At 42.1% G+C, this 23,270-nt stretch overlaps 1 protein-coding gene across 4 annotated transcripts in view; it reads right to left on the reverse strand.

The window, feature by feature from the left end:
* MYO1B (myosin IB) overlaps positions 1-23,270 on the reverse strand; it is a 196,940-nt gene that overhangs the window by 122,820 nt on the left and 50,850 nt on the right. For all 4 annotated transcript variants that reach the window (XM_088828730.1, XM_088828728.1, XM_088828734.1 and 1 more), the window contains exon 3: positions 19,570-19,685. In XM_088828730.1, coding sequence (XP_088684856.1) covers positions 19,570-19,685 — 116 coding nt within the window. The remainder of the gene's footprint in view (positions 1-19,569; positions 19,686-23,270) is intronic.

Raw genomic sequence — 23,270 nt, forward strand, 5'->3', positions numbered from 1 at the left:
CTTTGGGATTGGAATGAAGACTGACCTCTTCCAGTCCTGTGGCCACTGCTGAGTTTTCCAAATCTGCTGGCATATTGAGTGCAGCACTTTCACAGCATCATCTTTCAGTATTTGAAACAGCTCAACTGGAATTCCATCACCTCCACCAGCTTTGTTCGTCGTGATGCTCTCTAAGGCTCACTTGACTTCACATTCCAAAATTTCTGGCTCTAAGTCACTGATCACACCATCGTGATTATCTTGGTCGTGAAGATCTTTTTTGTACAGTTCTTCTGTGTATTCTTGCCACCTCTTCTTAATATCTTCTGCTTCTGTTAGGCCCATACCATTTCTGTCCTTTATCGAGCCCATCTTTGCATGAAATGTTCCCTTGGTATCTCTAATTTTCTTGAAGAGATCTCTTGTCTTTCCTATTCTGTTGTTTTCCTCTATTTCTTTGCATTGATCGCTGAGTAAGGCTTTCTTATCTCTCCTTGCTATTCTTTGGAATTCTGCATTCAGATGCTTATATCTTTCCTTTCTTCCTTTGCTTTTCGCTTCTCTTCTTTTCACAGCTATTTGTAAGGCCTCCTCAGACAGCCATTTTGCTTTTTTGCATTTCTTTGCCATGGGGATGGTCTTGGTTCCTGTCTCCAAATACAACTTTCATTCCACATTGTAAAGGAAATTGATTTTTATTCATTCATTCTCAGAAGAGTTGAATCCAAAAGAATTAACACTACACTGGCTTAAGTTTCAAAGCTTGTTAGACCATTTTGCCACAATTCTCAACAGGGGAATATATGAATTAACATAGATGAGATCAGCATTTAATTTTCTAAAATTCTCAATAAACAAATTTTTCCAAGAAAATTGATAATATGGGAATTGGCCCAAGACAGATCTACTGGCATAAACCTTCAAAGCATTTACACACATCTTCAAATATTCATATATTAACTACTTCTGTAAACAACAGCAATGAAATTTGACACTACTATAAACTTTGTTCGTAGTAAACAAATAAAACACTAGACTCTGCTGAGTGGAAAAAGAGAAAAGGAATAACAACAGAAACATGAAAATTGAGTGAACAGTTTTATGTGAAAATCCCACAGTGATTATAATCATTACAAGGGAAATATCTGAGAGTACTTAAGAGGACTTATTTTCTTTCTAAATTATACTACTGAATTCATGTTTAAATTCATGCAGAAACTTACTTTACTTGGTAAACCATGAGTTGAATTATTAAACAGCAACACCCTAGTGAAATGAACAGATCATCCTAGCAAATAGGAGGCCAAGACACATATTGACTAAATCCCATTCCATCTTCTACCTCCTGGGTGCATTTCCCAGCTTCCTTTGCAGGAGGCCGGGCCCACACATCAACCAATGAGGAAAGGGTTGACCATGCTCTCTCTCTACCTCCCAAAGCAAACTTAAAAGCCATGTGTTCCAGTTGCTACAACTACAGCCTGAATATGAGTCACCACTCGGAGGACTGCCTCTGAGGAGAGCCATCTGACCCCCATCACACTGTACTATCAGTGACAAGCAAACTTGCATTCTGTTATGTCTTAAGGTGTGAAGGCTTGTTGTCCAAGCATAACCTATTTTATTCTAATACATCCCTGATATTCCCTAACTAGATATAAAACATACACTATTGCCTTGAGTTTTATTTTGGACAGGTAGAAAATTTAACGACCAACAGAAAACAGCTAAAGGCTAAAAATAAATACTTCCTGTGTCCCTAATGTGTCCCTAACTCTAGTCTCCAAAGTGAGATGTGGGCATACCAGAGCATGCCTAAGATAAGCCACTGGAATATGGATATAAAACATTAGAATTTCTATTTATAGGTCTTTATCATATTTTTTAAGTTCTTGTTCTTGTGGATGTTTCATAATGTACACTATACAATAGATAAACACACACATTGGATGGATTTTAAGACCCACGACCTTGAGACAAGAAAATAATTATAAACTGTTAAGTTCCTGCTCAAAAGATGCTCCCTCTTGTCCAATACTTAAATCAGAAACAATTAATGAAATATATAAGACAGTATACAATAAAGTCCATATAAATCTCACATAATGCATGCTATGGAAAATACATGTTAGAACCACCAAGTGGCCTTTTGGGAAACGGCTTCAAAATGCAGGTGCACTCTGGATGCGTCCTGAAAAATGAGTAGGATTTGAACACATGGTGAAGAATGAAGCGAGTGAAACAATACACAACCAGGGTGCCTAAAAAGAAGGAAAAATGAAAGCAACAGCAAGACAGGTGAGGAGAGGCCAAGAGAAGGAAAGCTTGCAACTAACAGAGCCCCAGCCAAATTTATTCAAACTCAACCTCTCTATTTTCAGCCAAAATTTTCACTTCAATTCAGTTCAGTTCAGTTCAGTTCAGTCGCTCAGTCGTGTCCGACTCTCCGCGACCCCATGAATCACAGCACGCCAGGCCTCCCTGTCCATCGCCAACTCCCGGAGTACACTCAAACTCATGTCCACAGAGTCAGTGATGCCATCCAGCCATCTCATTCTCGGTCGTCCCCTTCTCCTCCCGCCCCCAACCTTTCCCAGCATCAGAGTCTTTTCCAGTGAGTCAACTCGTCACATGAGGTGGCCAAAGTATTGCAGTTTCAGCTTTAGCATCAGTCCCTCCAATGAACATCCAGGATTGATCTCCTTTAGAATGGACTGGTTGGATCTCCTTGCAGTATAGGACTGACTTTAATTTTGGAAGTTCTGTTCAAGATCAATGCCAGATATATGCAAACAGCAAGGAAAAATCTTTAAAATGACAAATTTTCAAATCTGAAGATTCATTTATGCTACCTGATCAATGAGTGTCAGATACAATCAAAGAAAGGATACTATTATAATGACAATCATATTACACTCTGAAAAGGAAGAAAATTTTCAAAGCATTATACACCATTTTCTATTTGTTTTAGGAAAGATGCCCAAGAAACACAGAGACATTTCCACACTTCCTCCTTCCTTATATCCATGTTTCAGGTAATGAGTAACCAGATAGCAAGGACTCACCCATATTGAGTAATCTTAAACAGCTAAGTGGGTTCATTTTATGATTTATGTCCCAACAACTTTATACATCCATAATGTTTTCTTTAATATGTTTCTCTGACCATGGGTGGGATTCTGCCATTTTTAATATCCTTGTTTTTATTCATAATGCTATTCACACATATAAATTACATTTAAGCCTCTGCTATTAACAATGGTCGGAGAAGGCAATGGCAAGCCACTCTAGTACTCTTGCCTGGAAAATCCTATGACGGAGGAGCCTGGTGGGCTGCAGTCCATGGGGTTGCTACGAGTCAGACATGACTGAGCGACTTAACTTTCACACATTGGAGAAGGAAATGGCAACCCACTCCAGTGTTCTTGCCTGGAGAATCCCAGGGACGGGGGAGCCTGGTGGGCTGCCGTCTGTGGGGTCACACGGAGTCGGACACGACTGAAGTGACTTAGCAGCAGCAGCAGCATTAACAATGGTGGAGAAGGCAATGGCAAGCCACTCCAGTACTCTTGCCTAGAAAATCCCATGGATGGAGGAGCCTAGTAGGCTGCAGTTGGTGGGGTCGCTAAGGGTCAGACACGACTGAGCGACTTCACTTTCACTTTTCACTTTCACACATTGGAGAAGGAAATGGCAACCCACTCCAGTGTTCTTGCCTGGAGAATCCCAGGGATGGGGGAGCCTGGTGGGCTTCTGTCTATGGGGTCACAAAGAGTCGGACACGACTGAAGTGACTTAGCAGCAGCAGCAGCAAGGCAATTCTAAACAGAGAGAGAAGCAGCAGCAACAATGAAGGACAGAACGTGAGGCAGCGTGTATGAGACAAGATCTGTCCTCTGAAAGCAATCAAAGCAACAGCTTAAAACATTAGCAAGTCCTAAGGAAACATTCTAAAGCCCTTAGTAACCCACGCTTCATGAAAATATAGATGACAGAAGTGGAAATGGACTCATCCAGTGGCCATCTAGGTCTTAACTAGGCAATCTAGGCGGATGCCTGTCTGTGTTCCCCAAAAATAAAAGTCCATGATACAAACTGTGGCTTCTCTGATGGCTCAGACAAGTAAAGAATTTGCCTACAACTCAGGAGATCGGGGTTTGATACCTGGGTCAGGAAGATCCCATGGAAAAGGGAATGGAAACCCACTACAGTGTTCTTGCCTGGAGAATCCCAGGGATGGGGGAGCCTGGTGGGCTTCCGTCTATGGGGTCGCACAGAGTCGGACACGACTGAAGTGACTTAGCAGCAGGAGATCGGGGTTTGATACCTGGGTCAGGAAGATCCCATGGAAAAAGGAATGGCAACCCACTACAGTATTCTTGCCTGGAGAATCCCATGGACAGAGGAGCCTGATGGGCTACAGTCCATGTGGCTGCAAAGAGTCGGACATGACTGAGCGACTAACACACACACCTGGTACAAACCAGCCAAACCTTCCCTCCCTCCAGGTACTTTCTAATGTTTTGCTGTTGAGGTGGACTGAAGGGAAAAGATTAGTAGCAAATGTATACATTCTAACTTATGCCTCTACTGCTTTTTGTGAAATTAAGTCAAACCATCAATAGAGCTTACAATGTTCTCAATGTAATTGAGTATATCCTTTTCAGATCTCCAGCTGACTGCCCAGGCATTTTGACACTGAACACGAAACTCCCAAGGGAAGGATTCCATATTCAAAGGAGAGTACATCCTTTGCAGAAGTCAATAATGACTGAAAATCAGGATTACTGTACATCAAATGCTCTTCCTCCTGAATAACATTATGATTCATCACCCATAGCAACTAGAGGTTTTGTCATAAAACATAATGAATTAACATCTGTTTACACTTATAAAATTCATTTCAACATTCAGTCATTTACCACTCATTCATTAAAACACTGCAGTTACACACATACATATTTAGGCATATTTGACAAGCCTGACATTTTTTTCCAGTTGGTGACTGAAAATGCAAGATGGCAATTTTTTCAGACACATAAGCTTGTAATTTTCAGCAATCCCTCATCCCAAACCCTCCTCCTGTTACTTTAGAATAAACATAATCCTTCAATCCTCCCAATGATTCAAGTAGACTGGTATTTGAATGTTTTATTTTTGTAAAAAAAAAAAAAAGTTCTACATATGGCTATCATCTCAACTCATACACCTTTTCCCTTCCTCACATACATTCCTATCACCCTGGCACACTGTGCCTTAGCCAAAACTAGTCCTTTGCTTTTTCTTCTATACAGATTGTTATTATACTTTAAAGACAGTGTAAAGACTGTGGCCATCGATTTCTAAAATTCCTTCTTGAAGACTCAACACAGGTGGCACCTTCAGAATCTTTGGACCCACCAATCTTTTGCGCTTCCACCTTATTCCCTGTCATTCCAAGTACACTTATTATATTTAAATGATCTGTTTATGGAGCCATTCTTTCTCCTCCCAACTAGCCTGAGATTCTTGGAAACAAAGACCATCTGTATCTTCCTTACACAGTTTCTAACTAAAGAGTAGGCTCCCCAGAGTTATTAAATCAGTCACTCATTCAACAAACACTTAACGGAACGGCTGCTATGGAACAGGCATTATTCTAATTGCTATGGATACATGGATATGTAAAATAAACATAGTCCCTGCTCTCCTAGAGATGACATTCAAATATAGGAGACAAATAATAGAGACGCAACAGACACCTAGTGAAATGTCAGATGATAAATGAAGAAAGCAAAACAGTCTCAGGGGATAGTGAGTGGCTGGGGCACGGATTGCTATTTTAAGTATTTTAGGTAATCATGGACAGTTAAGGAGTTTCCTAACTGAAGTAAGAGGGCTTCTCTGGTGGCTCAGATGGTAAAGAATTCACCTGCAATGCAAGAGACCATGGTTCGATCCCTGGGTCAGGAAGATCCCCTGGAGAAGGAAATGGCAACCCACTCCAGTACTGTTGCCTGAAAAATCCCATGAACAAAGGAGTCTGGAGGGCTACAGTCCATGAGGTCGCAAAAAGTTGGACACAACTGAGCAACTAAACACACACATACAACTGAAGTGAGATAAAAAAACACGCTGGTCCCTTTAAGGGGAGAGAGTGCCAGTGTGTGGCATGTGAGAGGAGCAGAGAGGAGGCCGACGTGGCCAGAGCAAAGGGATGAGAAGTAACTCGTGCAGCCAGGAGATTGGTGCCCACATCAAGTGGAGCCCTGCAGACCACGTGCGAGGCACTGCAGGTTTCTGAGCAGCAGAGAAAAGCAAGCTAATGGGCATCTTTAAGAAAGATCGCTTCAGCCAGCAGCCATCACATTTTTGGGCAAAAGAAGGCTGAGGTACTGAGGTAGAGACACTGGGAGAACTGAAACAGGAAGCCCCCCTAAGAGGCTCCCTCAGAATATAAGTGGGAAAGGCTGGTGGCCTGGACAAGCACGGTGGCAGTGCTGGTGAGGCGGGGATCTGTACAGGCAGTGCCAACAAGCGAACTCAACGTGGGGTGGGAGAGAAAAGGAAGAAAAGGTTTGTGGTATAAGTAGCCAAAGGATGGTGCTGCCACTGCCAGAGCTGAAAAAGAGGAGGCGGCGGGGGCAACCCGCCCTCCAGTCTGAAGCAGCCGAAGTTTCATTTGTACTGAAGGGTTGAATATAGTTGAGTCACCAGGAGCTAGGGGCTGAGGTCCAGCTGGAGACCTAAATCTGGGGGCATCAGTGCATCTCTGAAGCCCATGTGGGTTCCTCTAAGTGTCTACAGAGGAGAAGGAAAAGGACCCAAGCTGAGCCCTCGGAGGTGCCAACCTTCAGAGGTACAGGCACATCCAGCCTTCCACCCAGCAAATGGAACAGCCAGCTTGCTGGGGGGAAAACAGAAAGCATGGAGGCCAGAAAGCCAAATTCAAACAGGGTTTCAGAAAGAACTTGTCATATTGTCCACTATGATTGATAATTAAAGGAAGGAGAAAATTCAAAATTGACTACTGGAGTTGATGACATGGAGGTCACAGATGACCTCGATACAGAACACTTTTCATGGAGAAGAGAAATAAATGCCTGACTAAAGAGAACAAAGAAAAGGAGATACACTGGAGACAACACACACGTGCAACTTCTTCAGAAAGTTTTGTAATAAAGGGAAACAAACAGTGTGACAGCTCGGAGACATGGAATCAAGAGAAATATTACAGCATGTATGTTGGTGGGAATGGAAGGAGGAGAAGAAAAGGTTGATGACAGAGCGCAGTGGGGAGATAATCACACAGTGAAGTCCTGAGGGCATGAGAGGGGCTGCATGCCCATCTCCTCCAGGGCCAGCCTGGAGGAGAGACCTGAGAGTGGACTGGACAGCGCAGTCTTTATAATTCTGTGTTTACAGAATTGAACTCCCCTTAGGCTGAACTACTACTTAAGATATTTCTTCTAAAAAGGAGTCCCCACTAATTCTGCTTTCTAGAACACTTTACAGAAACTGTGACATTAACCTGGCTTCAGGAAGCTAACATTCGAGTATTTCAGGGCAAGCTTCCTATGCTTCTCAAGAAGGGCGTATCCACACGTACCAATCTGTGGCATGTGTGTGCTAAGTCACTTCAAGTCATGTCCAACTTTGTGAGACCCTATGGACTGCAGCCCACCAGGCTCCTCTGTCCATGTGATTCTCCAGACAAGAATACTGGAGTGGATTGCTGTGCCGTCCTCCCGGGGATCTTCCTCACCGAGGGATCGAATCTGCATCTCTTACGTCTCCTGCATTGACAGGCAGGTTCTTTACCACTAGTGCCACCTGGGAAGCCCATCTCTTAGTATAATAAATACATTTGGTCTTTGACTCTGGTTCCTGGCACAGAGCTCCTAAAACCCTTGGAATTTGCTGAGTAACAGGAAAGTCTTCTGTTATTCATAAGAAGCCCCTTTTGCCCACACCTGAGTTTACACTAATGAGATGACTCACGGCAGGATCCCCAGATAGTTTCAGCTTGGGGACTAGTCACCAGAAAGACCAAATGTATAATTAGAGGGGAGGGGGTCTTTCAGCCCCCACTCCCCACTTCCAGGAAGCGGGTGGGGGTGGCTGCAGATTAGGTTATAAAACTCTTCAACAAGGAGATTCAGAAGCTTCTGGGTTGAAGGCACTAATGTGCTGGGGAGCTGATCCAACCAGAGAGGGCATGGAAACTCCGCACTTCTTTTTCCCTATACTTGTGCTATGCATTTCTTCCAGTTGGTTGTTTCTGAGTTGTATCATTTATAATGCTGAGTCACTTCAGTCATGTCCAACTCTTAGAAACCCAATAGACCCCATGGTGGGCTACAGTCCATGGGGTCACAAAGAGTCGGATATGACTAAGTGACTAACACTATGAGACCCCATGGACTGTAGGGTCCTCTGTCCATAGGATTCTCCGGGCAAGAATACTGGAGTAGGCTGCCATGTCCTTCTCCAGGAGATCTTCCCAACCCAGGAATTGAACCTATGTCTCTTAGGTCTCCTGCACTGGCAGGTGGGTTCTTTATCACTAGCACCACCTGGGAAGCCCATCCTTTGTAATAAATCAATAAATGGAAGTGTTTTCCTGAGTTCTATGAGTCATTCTAGCAAGTATTAAACTTGAAGGGGGGTGCAGAAGTCCCCAAATTTGCAGTCAGCTCTTGAAGTGTTAGGGGGCCTGGGCACTTCATTTTCTGCTGGCATCAGAAGCGGGGACCAACTTATGGGGCAGAGCATCTGACCTGTGGGATCTGCAATAACTCTGGTAGTTAGTGCCAGACTTGAGTTGCCAGCTGGTGTCAGAGAACTGGTTGGTGTTGGAAACAACCATACCTTTGGTATCAGAAAACACACAACATCTGCTCTCAGGCCATGAGGGAATAAAGCAAACAAGTGATAAGGGACCATGAGAATTGATGACAGCAGTGAATGTCTCCAAGCTGAAATTTCAAAGCTACCAGATTTAAGGGATAAGAAAACAAGACTAGAGAACCGCACTCTCTTAAAAATACACACAGGTAACTCTGGATCTTAAATGTAGAAAATATGAGGGTGACGAGTTCACACACAGCAAAGGCTGGTCTATTTGCTTTCCAAACTTTAATCACCTGAGGAGAAAGATCAGACCAAAGCACCACAGAGCCAAGGAGCTAAGAGATATAAACAACTGGACTCGGAACAAATAATTATCTTAAAAATAAAACAGCTACATGGTAATTTCATACACTAATGCTGCTGCTGCTGCTGCTAAGTCACTTCAGTCGTGTCCAACTCTTAGAGACCCCATGGACTGCAACCTACCGGGTTCCTCCATTCATGGGATTTTCCAGGCAAGAGTACTGGAGTGGGTTGCCATTGCCTTCTCCGATACACTAATGAGGGATTCAAATTTTACATAAAACCTTTCAGAAGCACATTTATAAACAAGTAAGGCTGAGTGATTGAGCATGAGTGGCAAGGATTCAATATTGGAAATGCAGGTCTACACACATATTCTCTTCCAGAAGTTCAGACAAGCTGCTCTGTCCACATGCTTGGATCAGGGAATATGAAGATGCCAGGGAAGAAGTGTCCCATTTCAAGTCCATGCCAACTCCCAGCACCCAGAGCTGCTTTACAAAGCTGTCTCCAGACTAGCCTACCTTTGGGGGAACTGCTTGGCATCCACACCCCCAGCTCAGCCAGGAGTCAAGACTGGCCTCTGAGCTTCCTCCCACCCCTCCAAGTCACTCCCACTGGATTCTACCGGTTTGCCTCTGAAATATTCCATTTCCAGATGAGACTCTGCCCTCGTCCCTTCCAGCCTGGATTATTGCCAAAGTCGACCAGATCCCTAAACTTCACTGTCCTTGAGTTCCCTTCCCCTGGGGCACCAGGACAGTTCAAATCTCAGTTCAGTCGCTCAGTCGTGTCCGACTCTTTGTGACCCCGTGAACCACAGCACACCAGGCCTCCCTGTCCATCACCAACTCCCAGAGTCCACACAAACCCATGTCCATCAAGTCGGTGATGCCATGCAACCATCTCATCCTCTGTCACCCCCTTCTCCTCCTGCTTTCAATCTTTCCCAGCATCAGGGTCTTTTCAAATGAGTCAGCTCTTCACATCAGATGGCCAAACTATTGGAGTTTCAAATCTCAAGGCTGCCCTTATCTCTCCTGCCTGCTTAAAATTGCAAATCTTTAGCACACAAGCCCTCTGTGACCCAGATCAGCTATTCCTCTTCAACATATATCCCCCTTGCCAACATGCATCCTACATTCCAGCCTCTGCAGACCACAGGAATTGAGATCAAGGACGCACCATGTCTTTGTACCTTTGTCTCTTCTTCAGTCCTTGGCACCTGCTGTTCCCTCTGCCAGAACACTCTTCCCTCCAAATGGCTCATCCCCTTATCTCCAGGACCCATTGGAGTATCACAACCTCAGGAAGTAAGGCAACCCTGGCGGCCCTATTTAAAATGGTACACCATGGTACTCCCACTCTCACACAGGCCTCCTGTGTTCTTGTCACCATCTCCAACACCATTTATATCCTTCTCTGGTTTATGGTCTCTCCCCTTGCTAGGATGTAAGCTCAAAAAGCCTGAGATTTTTGCCTGGTACCTGCACTCATGCCTGGCACATGAAAGGTACTCAGATAACATCTGCTAAATCACTGGATCAACGCTGTTCCCTCTGATGGGAAAATTATATCCTGGCCCTAAATCCTATTCCTTATCTATGTGGCTAACTCATTCTTCAAAAATCCTACTGTCCCATCCCCCGCCCTCAGGCAGGGCCTAACACCTTCTCCCTGGCATGCCCACAGCACTTTATCCATGGGGGACCACACTCAAGACACCTGCAGACAGGGGGCACTATTGATAATTATGCTGGAATGACAGGTTGTCCAGGGCAGGCCAGAACACATGGTCACTCTGATCTCCCACCTTTTTCATGGTGGTTCTATCTCTTGCATATTCATTTACTTCCTGGTCTGTCTCCCCCACTAGGCTATACATTCTTCAGGGACAAATCATCTCTGTATCCCCAACACCTCACACATACTGTGGATGCTTAACAATGCTGAGTGAATGAATGAGCCATCATTTCTGCTTGGCGATTTGGAACCCTGAGATAGGCTGCAGCAGGGAGGACAGCACACCTAGACAGTGGGCACAGCAGCAAGCACCCCCCGCACCCCCAGTGGGGTAGGGTGGGGGATGGTCCTCCAGGACCTACTCCCCTTGCAAGTATTTCTGTCCCATGACAGCCCTGGGGCCCTGTCTCCTAAGAGTGGTTCTCCTAAGTGCCTTACTGAACTCTGTTTCTATTACCCTTGATTTTGTTGATCTTCCCCAGAATGGACCAGTATTTGCTAGCCCCTGTTCAGACAAACTCTCACACAGTTCCTTTTGCCCCACCCATCCAGTCCAATGGTCACACAATTCCCAACAACAGGCCACAGCAGTGAGTATTATTTCAACAACAAAGGGGGCACCCCCCTGCCCCGAACACAACCTCTCTAGGCAGCACGCCTCACATGGGCTCTAACAGTAGATGAAGTGTTACATTAACTCCTTTCAGGGCTGAGGCCTAACGGTGAAATGGGTCTCTTCCAGAATGTTGTAGGATTTCTCAGGGCCTGTCAAAGTCCTGTAACATTCTGGCAGGAAGCAGCCTATTTTGCTAAGAATCAAATTTTTCCCTTTAATATTATATACCATTGAAATAATCGTGTTTGCTGGTATGAATATGTGCTGAGCTGGCTCAATGAATCACCTTTTCAAAATAAACTTTCTTTCAGGTCTGAGATATGCATTTTCTAAGGAGTGATAAAAACTTTAATTAGGGATCTAGAAATTAGAATTCAGAGACTTCACAGACATACAAAAAACATTTTTCATTGATAAATGTATCCTTCCATCACAATTCTCATGGTAAAAAATCACAGTTGTACAGAACCTAAGCCTTCTGACTTTAATTTTAAAAGGTTCATAAACTATAAGAGAAATTAGCTGAGGTCCATTTCTGCCAAGAATATATGTTCTGAAAGACACTGTTTTGAAAATAACTCCCATAAAGCGATAGACAGAGAATAAAAGTTTGAGTTAAAGGCAGGAAGTTCAGATCATGGAGCTTTGTAAAAGCTGATTCAGTGAGAGGCCCAGGAAGCTTCCATTTAACATCTGTCCTTCACCACCACAGGGCATCACAGTTTCTATAAACCAGTCTTTCTACATCAAGAAACTTTTTCATCCACTGTTGTCCAGAATCCAACAAGTATATGCCAAGACAAAGCAAACATGGTGACTGACTTCTGCTTATTTTGACCCAAGACAGTCATACAGCAAGGGAAAGGACAATTTTTAATGATTTTTAAGATGCAGCATTACATATGAGTTGTTAACTTAAGGTATTCAAACTAAAGAGCAAGATGGAGCTCAAGTGCTCCTGAGCACAAGTTACTCACGTGGATTAGAGACCTAAGCAGATACAAACCCTACCCGATCACAACCAATGGCCTACTGACTTAACCTACCTTAACCTACTGGCTTAGAGGTGTTTTACAAGAATACTATTTAAATTCATTTTGTTTTTCATAAGAGTTTTCCCTTCCCTTTCTCTTCCCTTTCCCCCCTGAACTGATGGTTTGAACAACGTTGGTTTCTGTACACTTAAGTTTGAGGATTGTCTCCTTCGTGATGACAGAAATTTTATCAGCTTTGTTCACAGCTATATCCCAGTGCCTAAAAGAAAGCCTAGTATATGGTAAGCTCTTGATAAACATTTGCTCAGTAAATGAGTAACTTTCCTAAAGCAATAACCAGAAAGAATGCTAGATGGGAAAGCACGAAACCCTTCTCTGAAAGTGGTTTTCTGGAAGGGACTGAATCAGTGAGAGGCTCACCTGTTTCAAAAGGAAAATTAGGGAAGTAATACAAAGCCTCAGTGACAGGACATCACATCAACGTTTTCTCTTGTTCTCTATCTTTCTCCCTCTTCCTCTCCTTCCCTTCTCCTCTCCATCTCTCTCCTTGAGAAAGTACTTTAAACCCCGTTGTAAAAGCAACCTCTATGAGAATTCAGGCTCTGGTTACCATAAGACTTCTCAAAACAAATAAAATTTTACTCACAATATTTTAACTCTGCTAAGGAAAATACTGGTAACAGAACAGGGACAATGCTTGGGGCTTCTGCCCTAAATCCTATCCTAAGTCCTGGACGTGCAACCACAGCACCTGCACATTGTGAGATACAGTCAGAAATGTTCTTTCTAATATGAATCCGGTTCACCCTGAAAGGAGTACGACGACAGGATTAACAAGGACTCAAAATCCACAACAATATCTTTCTAGCAACACCATTCTCTAGGCACTAATATCTGGCCCTACAAATTCAACCACCATAAAATGAGGGATCAGAGGTTCCCTAGAGACGTCCGGAAAACTGACAGGAACACGGTCTACATCCTCCCATTAATCACTTGTCCCTTTTTAGGTGAAAGTAGCCAGAAATTTTTCAAGGCCTTAAGATATTTTTCTCAGTTTTTAAAATGTGTTGCAAGCTTTTCCATTTACCAGAATGTAAAGACTGCTTCCTTCAAACAGTGCTTACAATGCCTATGTAATACGGCCACCACACTATACCTCAGCCTGAGAAGGACACATTTCAGCTTGCTTCTGGGTTGCAACCACTGAGAGGGGCAGGTGGTGGGGTACTTTTCCTTCTAGAGGCATGTTCCCTTCCCTAGACACTGCATATCATTAGATGGTAAGTGCTCTACATCAGGAATAAATTGAATCTGAACTCTCAGTGTTGAAGAGCACTATAAAAATACTTTAGTCTACTTTTTCATACAAATGAAAAAAAATTCTCATTATACCATATGAAGTTTTGAATAAACTCTGCAAATAGCCTGCCAAGAATAGTTTGATTTCCTTGAATTGTCAGAGATAATACAAGCAAAATGTAATGAAACATTATTTAAAACCTCTTTTGTACTCAAGTTATGGAGCTCTTAAGAGAAAAGCACTGAGAAAGCCATAGAGATGGACAGAATTAAGTTCCTGATCTATAGACGCTTCTGTCTCATTAAGGAGGATGATGCTGAAACACAATTAGCCACAGTAAGAAAGGTAAGATCACATGAGTGGTTCCAAGAATTCAGAGGCAGGAAAAGTCACCAGTGGATCAGTCTAGGGCTGATCAAGCCTTTAAGACAGAACCTAGGAGACAGGTAGGATGTTAACAGTAGAGCTGGGGTATGAGGTGGGAGAGGTAGAAAGGAGAAGAGATGGAAACCTGTGACTCCAGAAGGCATGTAGTGGTGTTTAGGCTGGAGAGGAGGACTGAGGCTGGACTGGCAGGAGCCTGAACAGTAAGCCAAGGAACTTGGAGTTCACGCAGATAGCAATGAGGAGCCCAGGAACTTTTCTGATTTTACGAAGATCCACCTGAGGGTGATAAACTCTATCTACTGCTGCAAGGTTAAAAAAAAAGCAATAATCCAAGAACAGGCCAGTTGATTTGGTAACTAACGTATCAGAAAGTGTACGTCGCCACGGCAGTCTGAGTGGAGGGAGAGTGACCAGTTCAGTCATCGCCCTCCTCTCTCCCCTATCATTCTTCCCCGTCTCTGAGGTTTGGCCTTTGAGGCAGTTCTCCATGAACAGAGTTACTAAGTCATCTGAAACGTAGTAAGTCCTCCCTGGGATATTTAAGAAAAATTCGTGACATTCAAAAACTGTAAAAACCACACTGGAAAGGCACGCCTTACGCAATTAGAAAGGTAAACAGTATCATCTATGCAGAGCCAGCCACCCAATGTCATCACGCTTGAGGTGTAGCTCCAAACACACAGAGGACAGGAATTCCAAGGAGGGGAAAGAAGAGACTATGACACCAGAAAACCATTTTTGGCTCCCCCCCAATTACTTGTATTATTTATTTTTCTTTTTAGAAAAGCAATGCATGGCTCTTACATAAAAGAACACCAAACGAGAAGAACAACATAAAAAAATGTCCATAATACCACTCAATAGAGACAACAATTAGCCTCTTCATACAAATTCTTCAAAATCCTGTCTTATGTATATTTATTGTATATACATACACATGGTGTGTTAGTCTTGTCGTTCAGTTGTGTTTGACTCTGCAATCCCATGGACTAAAGACCTCCAGGCTCCTCTGTCCATGGGATTTTCCAGGCAAGAATAATGGAATGGGTTGCCATTTCCTTCTCCAGGAGATTTTCCGATCCAGGAATCGATCCGGGTCACCCGCATTTCAGGCAGATTCTCCACTATGTGAACCACCAGGAAAGTGGTATATATGTACATATGATTCCATAAATTAGCTAAAACTGCTTGTAATTTGTCTGTGTTGTTGTTCAGTCACTAAGTCGTGTCCAACTCTTTACGACTCCATGGACTACAGCACACCAGGCTTCCCTGTCCTTCACTATCTCCCAGAGTTTGCTCAAACTCATGTCCATTAAGTCAGTGATGTCATCCAACCATCTCATCCTCTGTCACCCCTTTCTCCTCCTGCCCTCAATCTTTCCCAGCATCAAGGTCTTTTCCAATGATTTGTCTGTAGCTAACTATAATTTATAAAAGTGATTGATGGTCATTTATAACAATTAATTTACTCCATTTAACCCCTTATTCATGAGTTAAGAAAACATTTTTGAAAAGGAATATAGATAAGAAGCCACTGTTTATCTTCATTTTATTCATTTATACATTTCCACTCTCTGAAAGTCACATACTTATGTAGAATGTAAATATTTTTCAATTGTCTGACACTTTAGAAAGACCATTTCTGGACACCTTCAAAAACACACTGAGTTATGAGGGAAATATCTGGACAGATTTGCAGACTAACAGTGAACCACAGATCAAGAGAAACTCCAAATAAAATATGAGGCAAATTAATCAGCAATTTTCAAGGGACATGGTTTGAGCAGCTGTTTAAGTTATTTTTTATTCAAACTGGAACCAAATTCCTAAAGTAGTTATGATTAGAATGCATCAAAAGCTTAAAGTCATCTTATCTTCTTATACCACAAAGATCCTCTCTTTGTGGATCCTATCTATCTCTGAGAAGGTCAGGTTGGGTTTTAGTACGCAAACTAGCAAGCACTAACTCTGTTTCAAATGCTATCAAAGATGGACATTCACGAAGAATAATGAAGGAAAATGCATTAAAGTAAGTGGAAATGTCCCACCATGGAGGAGAAAATAGTAAGGAAGAGCTTGTCAAAATGTTGGAAATGTATCCCACTTATTATAATAATTATTATACTTATCACTGTTAATAGCAGCAGCTGTCCATAACAATAGATTCCCTGCTAAGCACTGTATTTATATCAGATAATTGTATTTTCTGAATATCTTCTAGATAGTTATCCCTCACAAAAATCCTATGAGTTAATTATTCTCCCACTGTATGCAGCAAATTACTTAATTTCTGAGTTGAAGTTTTTTTTCAAGTAATTTGCTCAAGGTTACAGAGTTTATAATGGGAAAACTGGGACTCAAACCAAGTCTTGATCAATATATTTTGAACACTTACTTTCAGGTGCTAAGAAAATTATGGTGAGCAAAAGCTGGCAAGGCAGGTAAAGCTGACATGAATCAAATAACGCCCCAAAGAAATGTTTAACTGTAACTGTGACAAGAGCAATAGATCTGACTTTGGCAAGGAAAGGGTCTAATGCAATCTAAGATTTAAAGAACAGGAGTTGCCTTGGGGGAAAGGGAGGGGAAAAGCATTCCAGGCTGAAGGCACAGAATGTGCAAAGCTGACGTGATGGTGGGAAGGAAGGTGCTGAGGACTGAAAAGTGAGGTGGGGAGGGAGCTGTGATATGAACCTAATGATTTCAGATTTAATAGGTGAGAGTGTACATTTTACCCCACGTACAATGTTTTATGTTCCTGTTTGTTTAGTTGTTACGCTGTGTCCAGCTCTTTTGTGACCCCATGGACCGTAGCCTGCCAGGCTCCTCTGTCCATGGAATTTCTCAGGCAAGGATACTACATTGGATTGCCATTTCCTTCCCCAAGGGATTTTCTTGACCCAGAGATCAAACCTGCATCTCCTGCACTGCAGGCGGATTCTTTACCACTGAGCCACTATTCTACAGAACATGACAAAAATATCTTGTCTTTATCCTAGGCACTCTGGGAATTTATTGCCAGTGTGGTATTTTTCCCTTGGGGATAAAAGGTGAATTCAGGTAAGCAGTGCTATGCAACCTCTTATAAGAATTTTTAGGAGCGGGGATAAAAATGGATATTCCAGAGCATGAATTTCTGTGTTCTAGAATATACATCTAGCATACAACTAAACAACCCCAAAGTGGAGATTTCAGCTGCAAATGGAAAAATGGCATGCAGTCTCTGGAGGCAAACTGAGGCACAGCGAAGTTATCCTGGAGAGCCCAGAATGCAGGAACATAGGCAACCCAAGGATAGCAGAATAAAACTGCACAGTAACAGGCCTAACGTGAAAATGACAGAACGTATTTCCAGCTGAGAGGCACAGCAGGTGACTATTCTCACATCCCTGCTCTCCAACCCAGAGCTGGGTGACTTTGATAAACAGCTGACTATTCTGAGACAATTTCCCCTCTCAGATGGCGCCAGAGGTAAAGAACCCATCTGCCAATGAGGGAGATGTAAGAGACACAGGTTCAATCCCTAAGTTAGGAAGATCCCCTGGAGAAGGAAATGGAAACCCACTCCGGTATTCTTGCCTGGAAAATGCCATGAAGAGACAAGCCTGTTGAGCTACAGCCCATAGGGTCACAAAGAGTTGGACACAACTGAAGCAACTTAGCAGACACACATGCATGCACAGTAATACCTACCTCACAGAATTATTTACAGAATGGCATGAGTTACAATACATGTCAAGTATTTAGAGAAGTACTTGCACACAGTAAGTATTTAATAAATGCAAGCTATTACTGCTACTATTATTGTTAATGCTATTACTGTAAACACACACACACACATGACAACAGGTTCTCAAACTTGCAAACACCTCTGAATCACCTGGAAAGCTTGTGTAAAATGTAGATTCCTGGCCTACTAGAGGTAAGGCTTTCCTGGTGGCTGGGTTAAAGTGTCTGCCTCCAATGCGGGAGACCCGGGTTCAATCCCTGGGTTGGGAAGATCCCTGGAGAAGGAAATGGCAACCCACTCCAGTACTCTTGCCTGGAGAATCCCACGGACGGAGGAGCCTGGTAGACTACAGTCCACAGGGTCGCAAAGAGTTGGACACGACTGAGCGACTTCACTTTCACTTTCAAAGGTAAGGCTTAGGAAGCTAAATTTCTCCTAAGCTCCTGGCTCAATACTGATATAGCTCATCTAAGCACTTAAAAGGCATAACTTGAAGACTGAGAACTTAGAACAAATCTTAAGGCATCAAATAAGGTATTTCATTGTAGGGACTTATAACGAGAACTTTATCAAACAAATTTCAGATTTTATTTTTGCTAAGGCAAAATGAAACAAATTCACTTGCAAAATCTACTCCTAGGAGAAAACTGAATAATCAGAATCTACCTGATTGGTAAAATGCAGTGTTTAGTTTTAATAACCACTCCCACAAATTATTTAAATCTTTAGTTTCAAACAGTTCAAAAACGTTACTGTATACTACACTATCAAAAAAAAAAAAAACACCTAAAGTAAGTATCTGGACAGTGGTGTGTATGTTCTTTAATTATCATTTTCTAGTAAAAATAATACAGTTCATCTTCAATCATACACAGAAAATTCTTTTCTGCTAGGACACAACTAAAACTCTGCAGTTTTACCTCAGGGTTTCTCACTAGGTAACTAGTGTAGACTATTGGTTGGTTGGTTTTAGTTACTAAGTCATGTCCAATTCTTGTGTTTGGTTTCAGTCGCTAGGTCATAGCCAACTCTTGCGACCCATGGGCTGCAGCCTACCAGGTTCCCCTGTCCGTGGGATTTCCCAGGCAAGAATACTGGAGTGGGTTGCCATTTCCTTCTCCAATTATAGATTATTTACAATAACAAGTGACCTTCTCAGAAAAATCAAATAAGTGACTAATTTCAAGGAAGGTGAAATCATTGGCCTAATGGACCCATCTGGTGAACAATGTCCATGAAGATCATAAACTGAAGGTATTATTTATTTCTTTTTCTCAAAACCCATTACACAATCCAACACTTGGAATCTTTCTTGACCCAACAAAGGCATGGAAACACTGCTTGGACTCTTTATAATAACAAACAATGCACATTCCTGTTTTATTTGCAAAAATAATTAGCAGCAGCTGCTACTTTCACAGACTTTTTAACAGAAAATACTTTACATACTGAAACCAAATATTTCAGGACTTAAAGAGCCTAAGGACAAATGAAGTCTTCTTTTTTTTTTTTTTTAATTTAAAATAAGCTGTAACAATTAGCTTCTATGTGCCTTCATCTGATTTTTTAAAATGACTAAAAACATTTTCCTGAGAATCAAAGGAAACAGCTGGACACATCTGTCAACTCAACATCTCTGCAGTGAAAGAGAAACTTGATACTTTAATACCATACTTACATATGAGGGCTCAGTTCATAGAAATTTCTGTTCCTGTAATCTTCCACTTTCTCTGGTGAATAAATGGGCAATGACCGGTATGGGTTAACGGATATAACCACACTCCCAATGTATGTCTGCAAAAGAAAGAATAAAATACAACCATTTTAACATCTTGAGTCTTAGTGTCGCATGGTTTTATCCTTTTAAAAACACTAGTTCTACTATACTCCAGTATAAAATAAAAAGTTTTAACAGCAGTATATCCTAAAAATAATTTCAAAATTTAAAAAATAAAAACACTAGTTCTACTGCCTGATCATTTTGTACTTTTCAAGAACACTTTATATCTCTGAAGACAGATGGCCAATAATGTTTATTTTGCTGATACATGGAAAGCACAGATTTATACATTGAAAAAAGCTTTCAAAATAAATCTCTAGATTAACTCATGATCCTGGGTAAGAGTCCTCCACAACCCTGTCATACTCGCCAAAAATTTTGTCACAGACCACAGCTAATTGTCAGCAAGACTATGCTTTCCCGGATTCCAGCTATAACTGGTGCTTCCCTCTCTCATCTTTATCCTCCAATTTCAGTCTATAGTGACCCAGGCTTCCCCTCCTCCCTGCCCACACCCATACTTATCCAATGGGACCTTGACTTTGGCACTGCCCTTACACAGTCTGTCCATCTCGACAATGGGCTCAGACTACACATAACTCAATATCTGAGTTACAGCTTTCCCTTGGGCATCTTGCTTGGAGAATCCCATTGAGAGAGGAGCCTGGCGGGCATAGGGGTCACATAAGTCGGACACAACTTAGTGACTAAACCACCACCACCACTACTCAAACAAAATAATTTCAGATTACATCTAATGGACTTCAATATCAGAATTGAAAAGTACTTGCTGAAAGAGTACAATCATGAAATGTAGTCTTTCAGCAAGTACTTTTCATGTTGAATTTAAATTTAATGTAGAATTTAAATGTACTTTAAGAAGGATCCATGCTGTTATCTTAACAGACAGTAACCCTCTCACACTGCAAACCAGAACATTATTTATGTTTCTTTCCATTTCTATCTTAAATTCTCAGCAGCAAAAACAGTGTTGGGTTAGGTTACTTTGTACAAAGACGAGCACAACGCTGCAAACAAACGTTACTTAACTGTAACTCATCTTAACAGTTTCATTTTTCCTTTCAGTTTCAACATTATAAAGATGGCAGGAAGGGGGATGCCAACAAAAAGATGTCAGTTATGAAAAGGCTTTTTAAGTAAAAGGTAAAAAAAGAAAGGAAAGAAGAAAAAGCTCACTTTCAACTTCCCCACCTTTCTAGGGTCATGCAGCAAAAAGTGACATTTTTACGCAACAAGTTTTTCCAGTACTGTCACCACTGAATTCAAGGAGATTGTTAGATCTTTCTAGAAAATTAAATAGAATAGAAAACAGAACAGTAAAAATGTTCTGATCTTTTCTTCAAAACGTGGGTCACAATTATTTTAATTATAAAAGGCTTTTCCCCCAACCCGGAAAACGAAACAGGTCACTTTTATACCTATTTTCATCCTATAAGAATACAATTTTAGCACGAGCAGACAGGACTGCTGCTGCAAAGAAAGACTCTCAGCTCCCATGCAACTAGGGTGTAGAGTGGCTATTTACCAACAGAATGGGAAAATAGAAATCTCTTCCAGTGAACACCCAGGACTGATCTCCTTTAGGATGGACTGGTTGGATCTCCTTGGCAGTCCAAGGGACTCTCAAGAGTCTTCTCCAACACCACAGCTCAAAAGCATCAATTCTGCAGCGCTCAGCTTTCTCTATAGTCCGACTCTCACATCCAGACAGGTGCTCATTCCTATCAGACCTCTTCTGTGCTGCACTCACACTCCACCTGGTCCCTCTGTCCCAAAGGGCTCACAGAGAAACACCTACTGGTATCCAGAGCCTGTTCTTCTATTCAGCTGATCACACCAAAATGGACTCCTTCACATATGGCAAAGACTACTTCCCAATTAGGTTCTATCTACCTTCTCCACCAGGGACAAGTCTGGCTCTCATTACTCTCAGTGGATGGATGTGATCAACCCACGTCCTTTTTCACTCCGTTTCACCAACCTCCTAGCAATCCTAGCTTACCACCTCCATACTCCTAGCCCTCAGCACCCTGAGTCCTGAAGCGTGCACATCACCCAACACGGAAGGCCCCCTCCACTCTCACCACCTTGCAGACCCAGCCTCTGACATCTAAGAGGGAAGAGAGAAGGGAAGGGAAAGGAGTGGGGAGAAAAGGCAAAGGGAAGAGGGAGAGGAAAGGACTACCTTTCCACAAATGGCACATTCAATTAGCAAGTTTATCTCTCACTTCTCAAGGGCAGACATTAAACCAAGAATGTACAAACATTCCTAAGTCAAAACAATCTCATACTTCAGATATCTCTAGAATTCCAGAACAGGCGCCTTGTAAATATCCAAATAATACTCAAAAGAGGGCTCCTCCTGTGATGACAGGGAAAACTGAAATCTTTACTGGAGGCCAGGCACCCCACTGGCTCCGCTCTCCAGATCACAATCCGGAATCCAGAGGAAAGGGCCCTGACAGACATATAGCGCAAGGACCATGCATTTCCTTCCATAGGAAAGTTCTTCCAGAACCTCATCCTCAGAGATTCTATTTCAACTGTCTAGAGAAGGGCCAGGCATTCGCATCTTTAACAGTTTCCCCAGAAAAAGAACCAAGTAACCAAGGTTAAAAACACTGCTTGCTGCCTTCACCCTCAGGGCTAACAGAACCAGGTTTTACTTTCAAACATAGCTGCGCTGGCCTATCTTCTATTTTACCTTCCCCTTTAAAGTGTCCTATGTAATTAATTCCATGAACACTTCAAAAAGAAAAGAAAATTCTCCCAGCTTCAGTTACTTTCATCTAAGCCACATTTATAATAAACTCAGCATATGGCATCTCAGTACACTACAGAGAAACAGTGGCTGTACCTGTAAACTGGGGCCTTCCATGGCAGTATGTTTCAAACGTTTGACTATGACTCAGTGTAAAAAAAATTTTCATCACAACCAAGTACTTGTGCTTGAATGTATATTTACATATACATGCATGTATACATATATATGAAATAAAAGTTTCACAAAACCATAAATATCTTTATCATATGCAATGTACTGATATTCTCTGTTCAACGCTATTCATTTTCATTACAAAATGTTTTAAAACTGCTGGTCCTAACCCACTAAATTGTTTTCATCACCTAAAGGCTCAATCTTGGAGTGGAGAAAATACTGCTAACAGAGCACTTCATCTTTTTTAGCTGTCGATGGCTTTGAGATGCCAGTGAAAGCTTTGAACCTTCTCTCTCCAAAAAACACACATGTAATATGCACATAAGAGTTTGCATACAGTCGATACACCAGATTACAAGTTCCCACCCTAAGGAAAGAAACAGCCACTAATGGAAAAAAAGAGACAGAGGGGAAAAGGGGAAAAAGAGAGAGAAAAGCAAAGAAAAAAGAAAAGGAGTAAGAAGTAGTCAAAATAATTCTAAAAGTATAAAAATGAGGAGTCACTTAGAATAAGATCCAATAGCTCAGCTCAGCGGGCCCTGAGAGCTTTATTACAGCACTGAGTCAGAACACAGCCTAACAGTTAAGGACCAAAATGAGAGACAGTATTCTGTTTCTGTTGACAAGGACACACGCAATA

This window comes from Moschus berezovskii, chromosome 2 (assembly GCF_049115385.1).
Source record: "Moschus berezovskii isolate FMDL1 chromosome 2, NW_MosBer_1.0, whole genome shotgun sequence".
NCBI lineage: Eukaryota > Metazoa > Chordata > Mammalia > Artiodactyla > Moschidae > Moschus > Moschus berezovskii.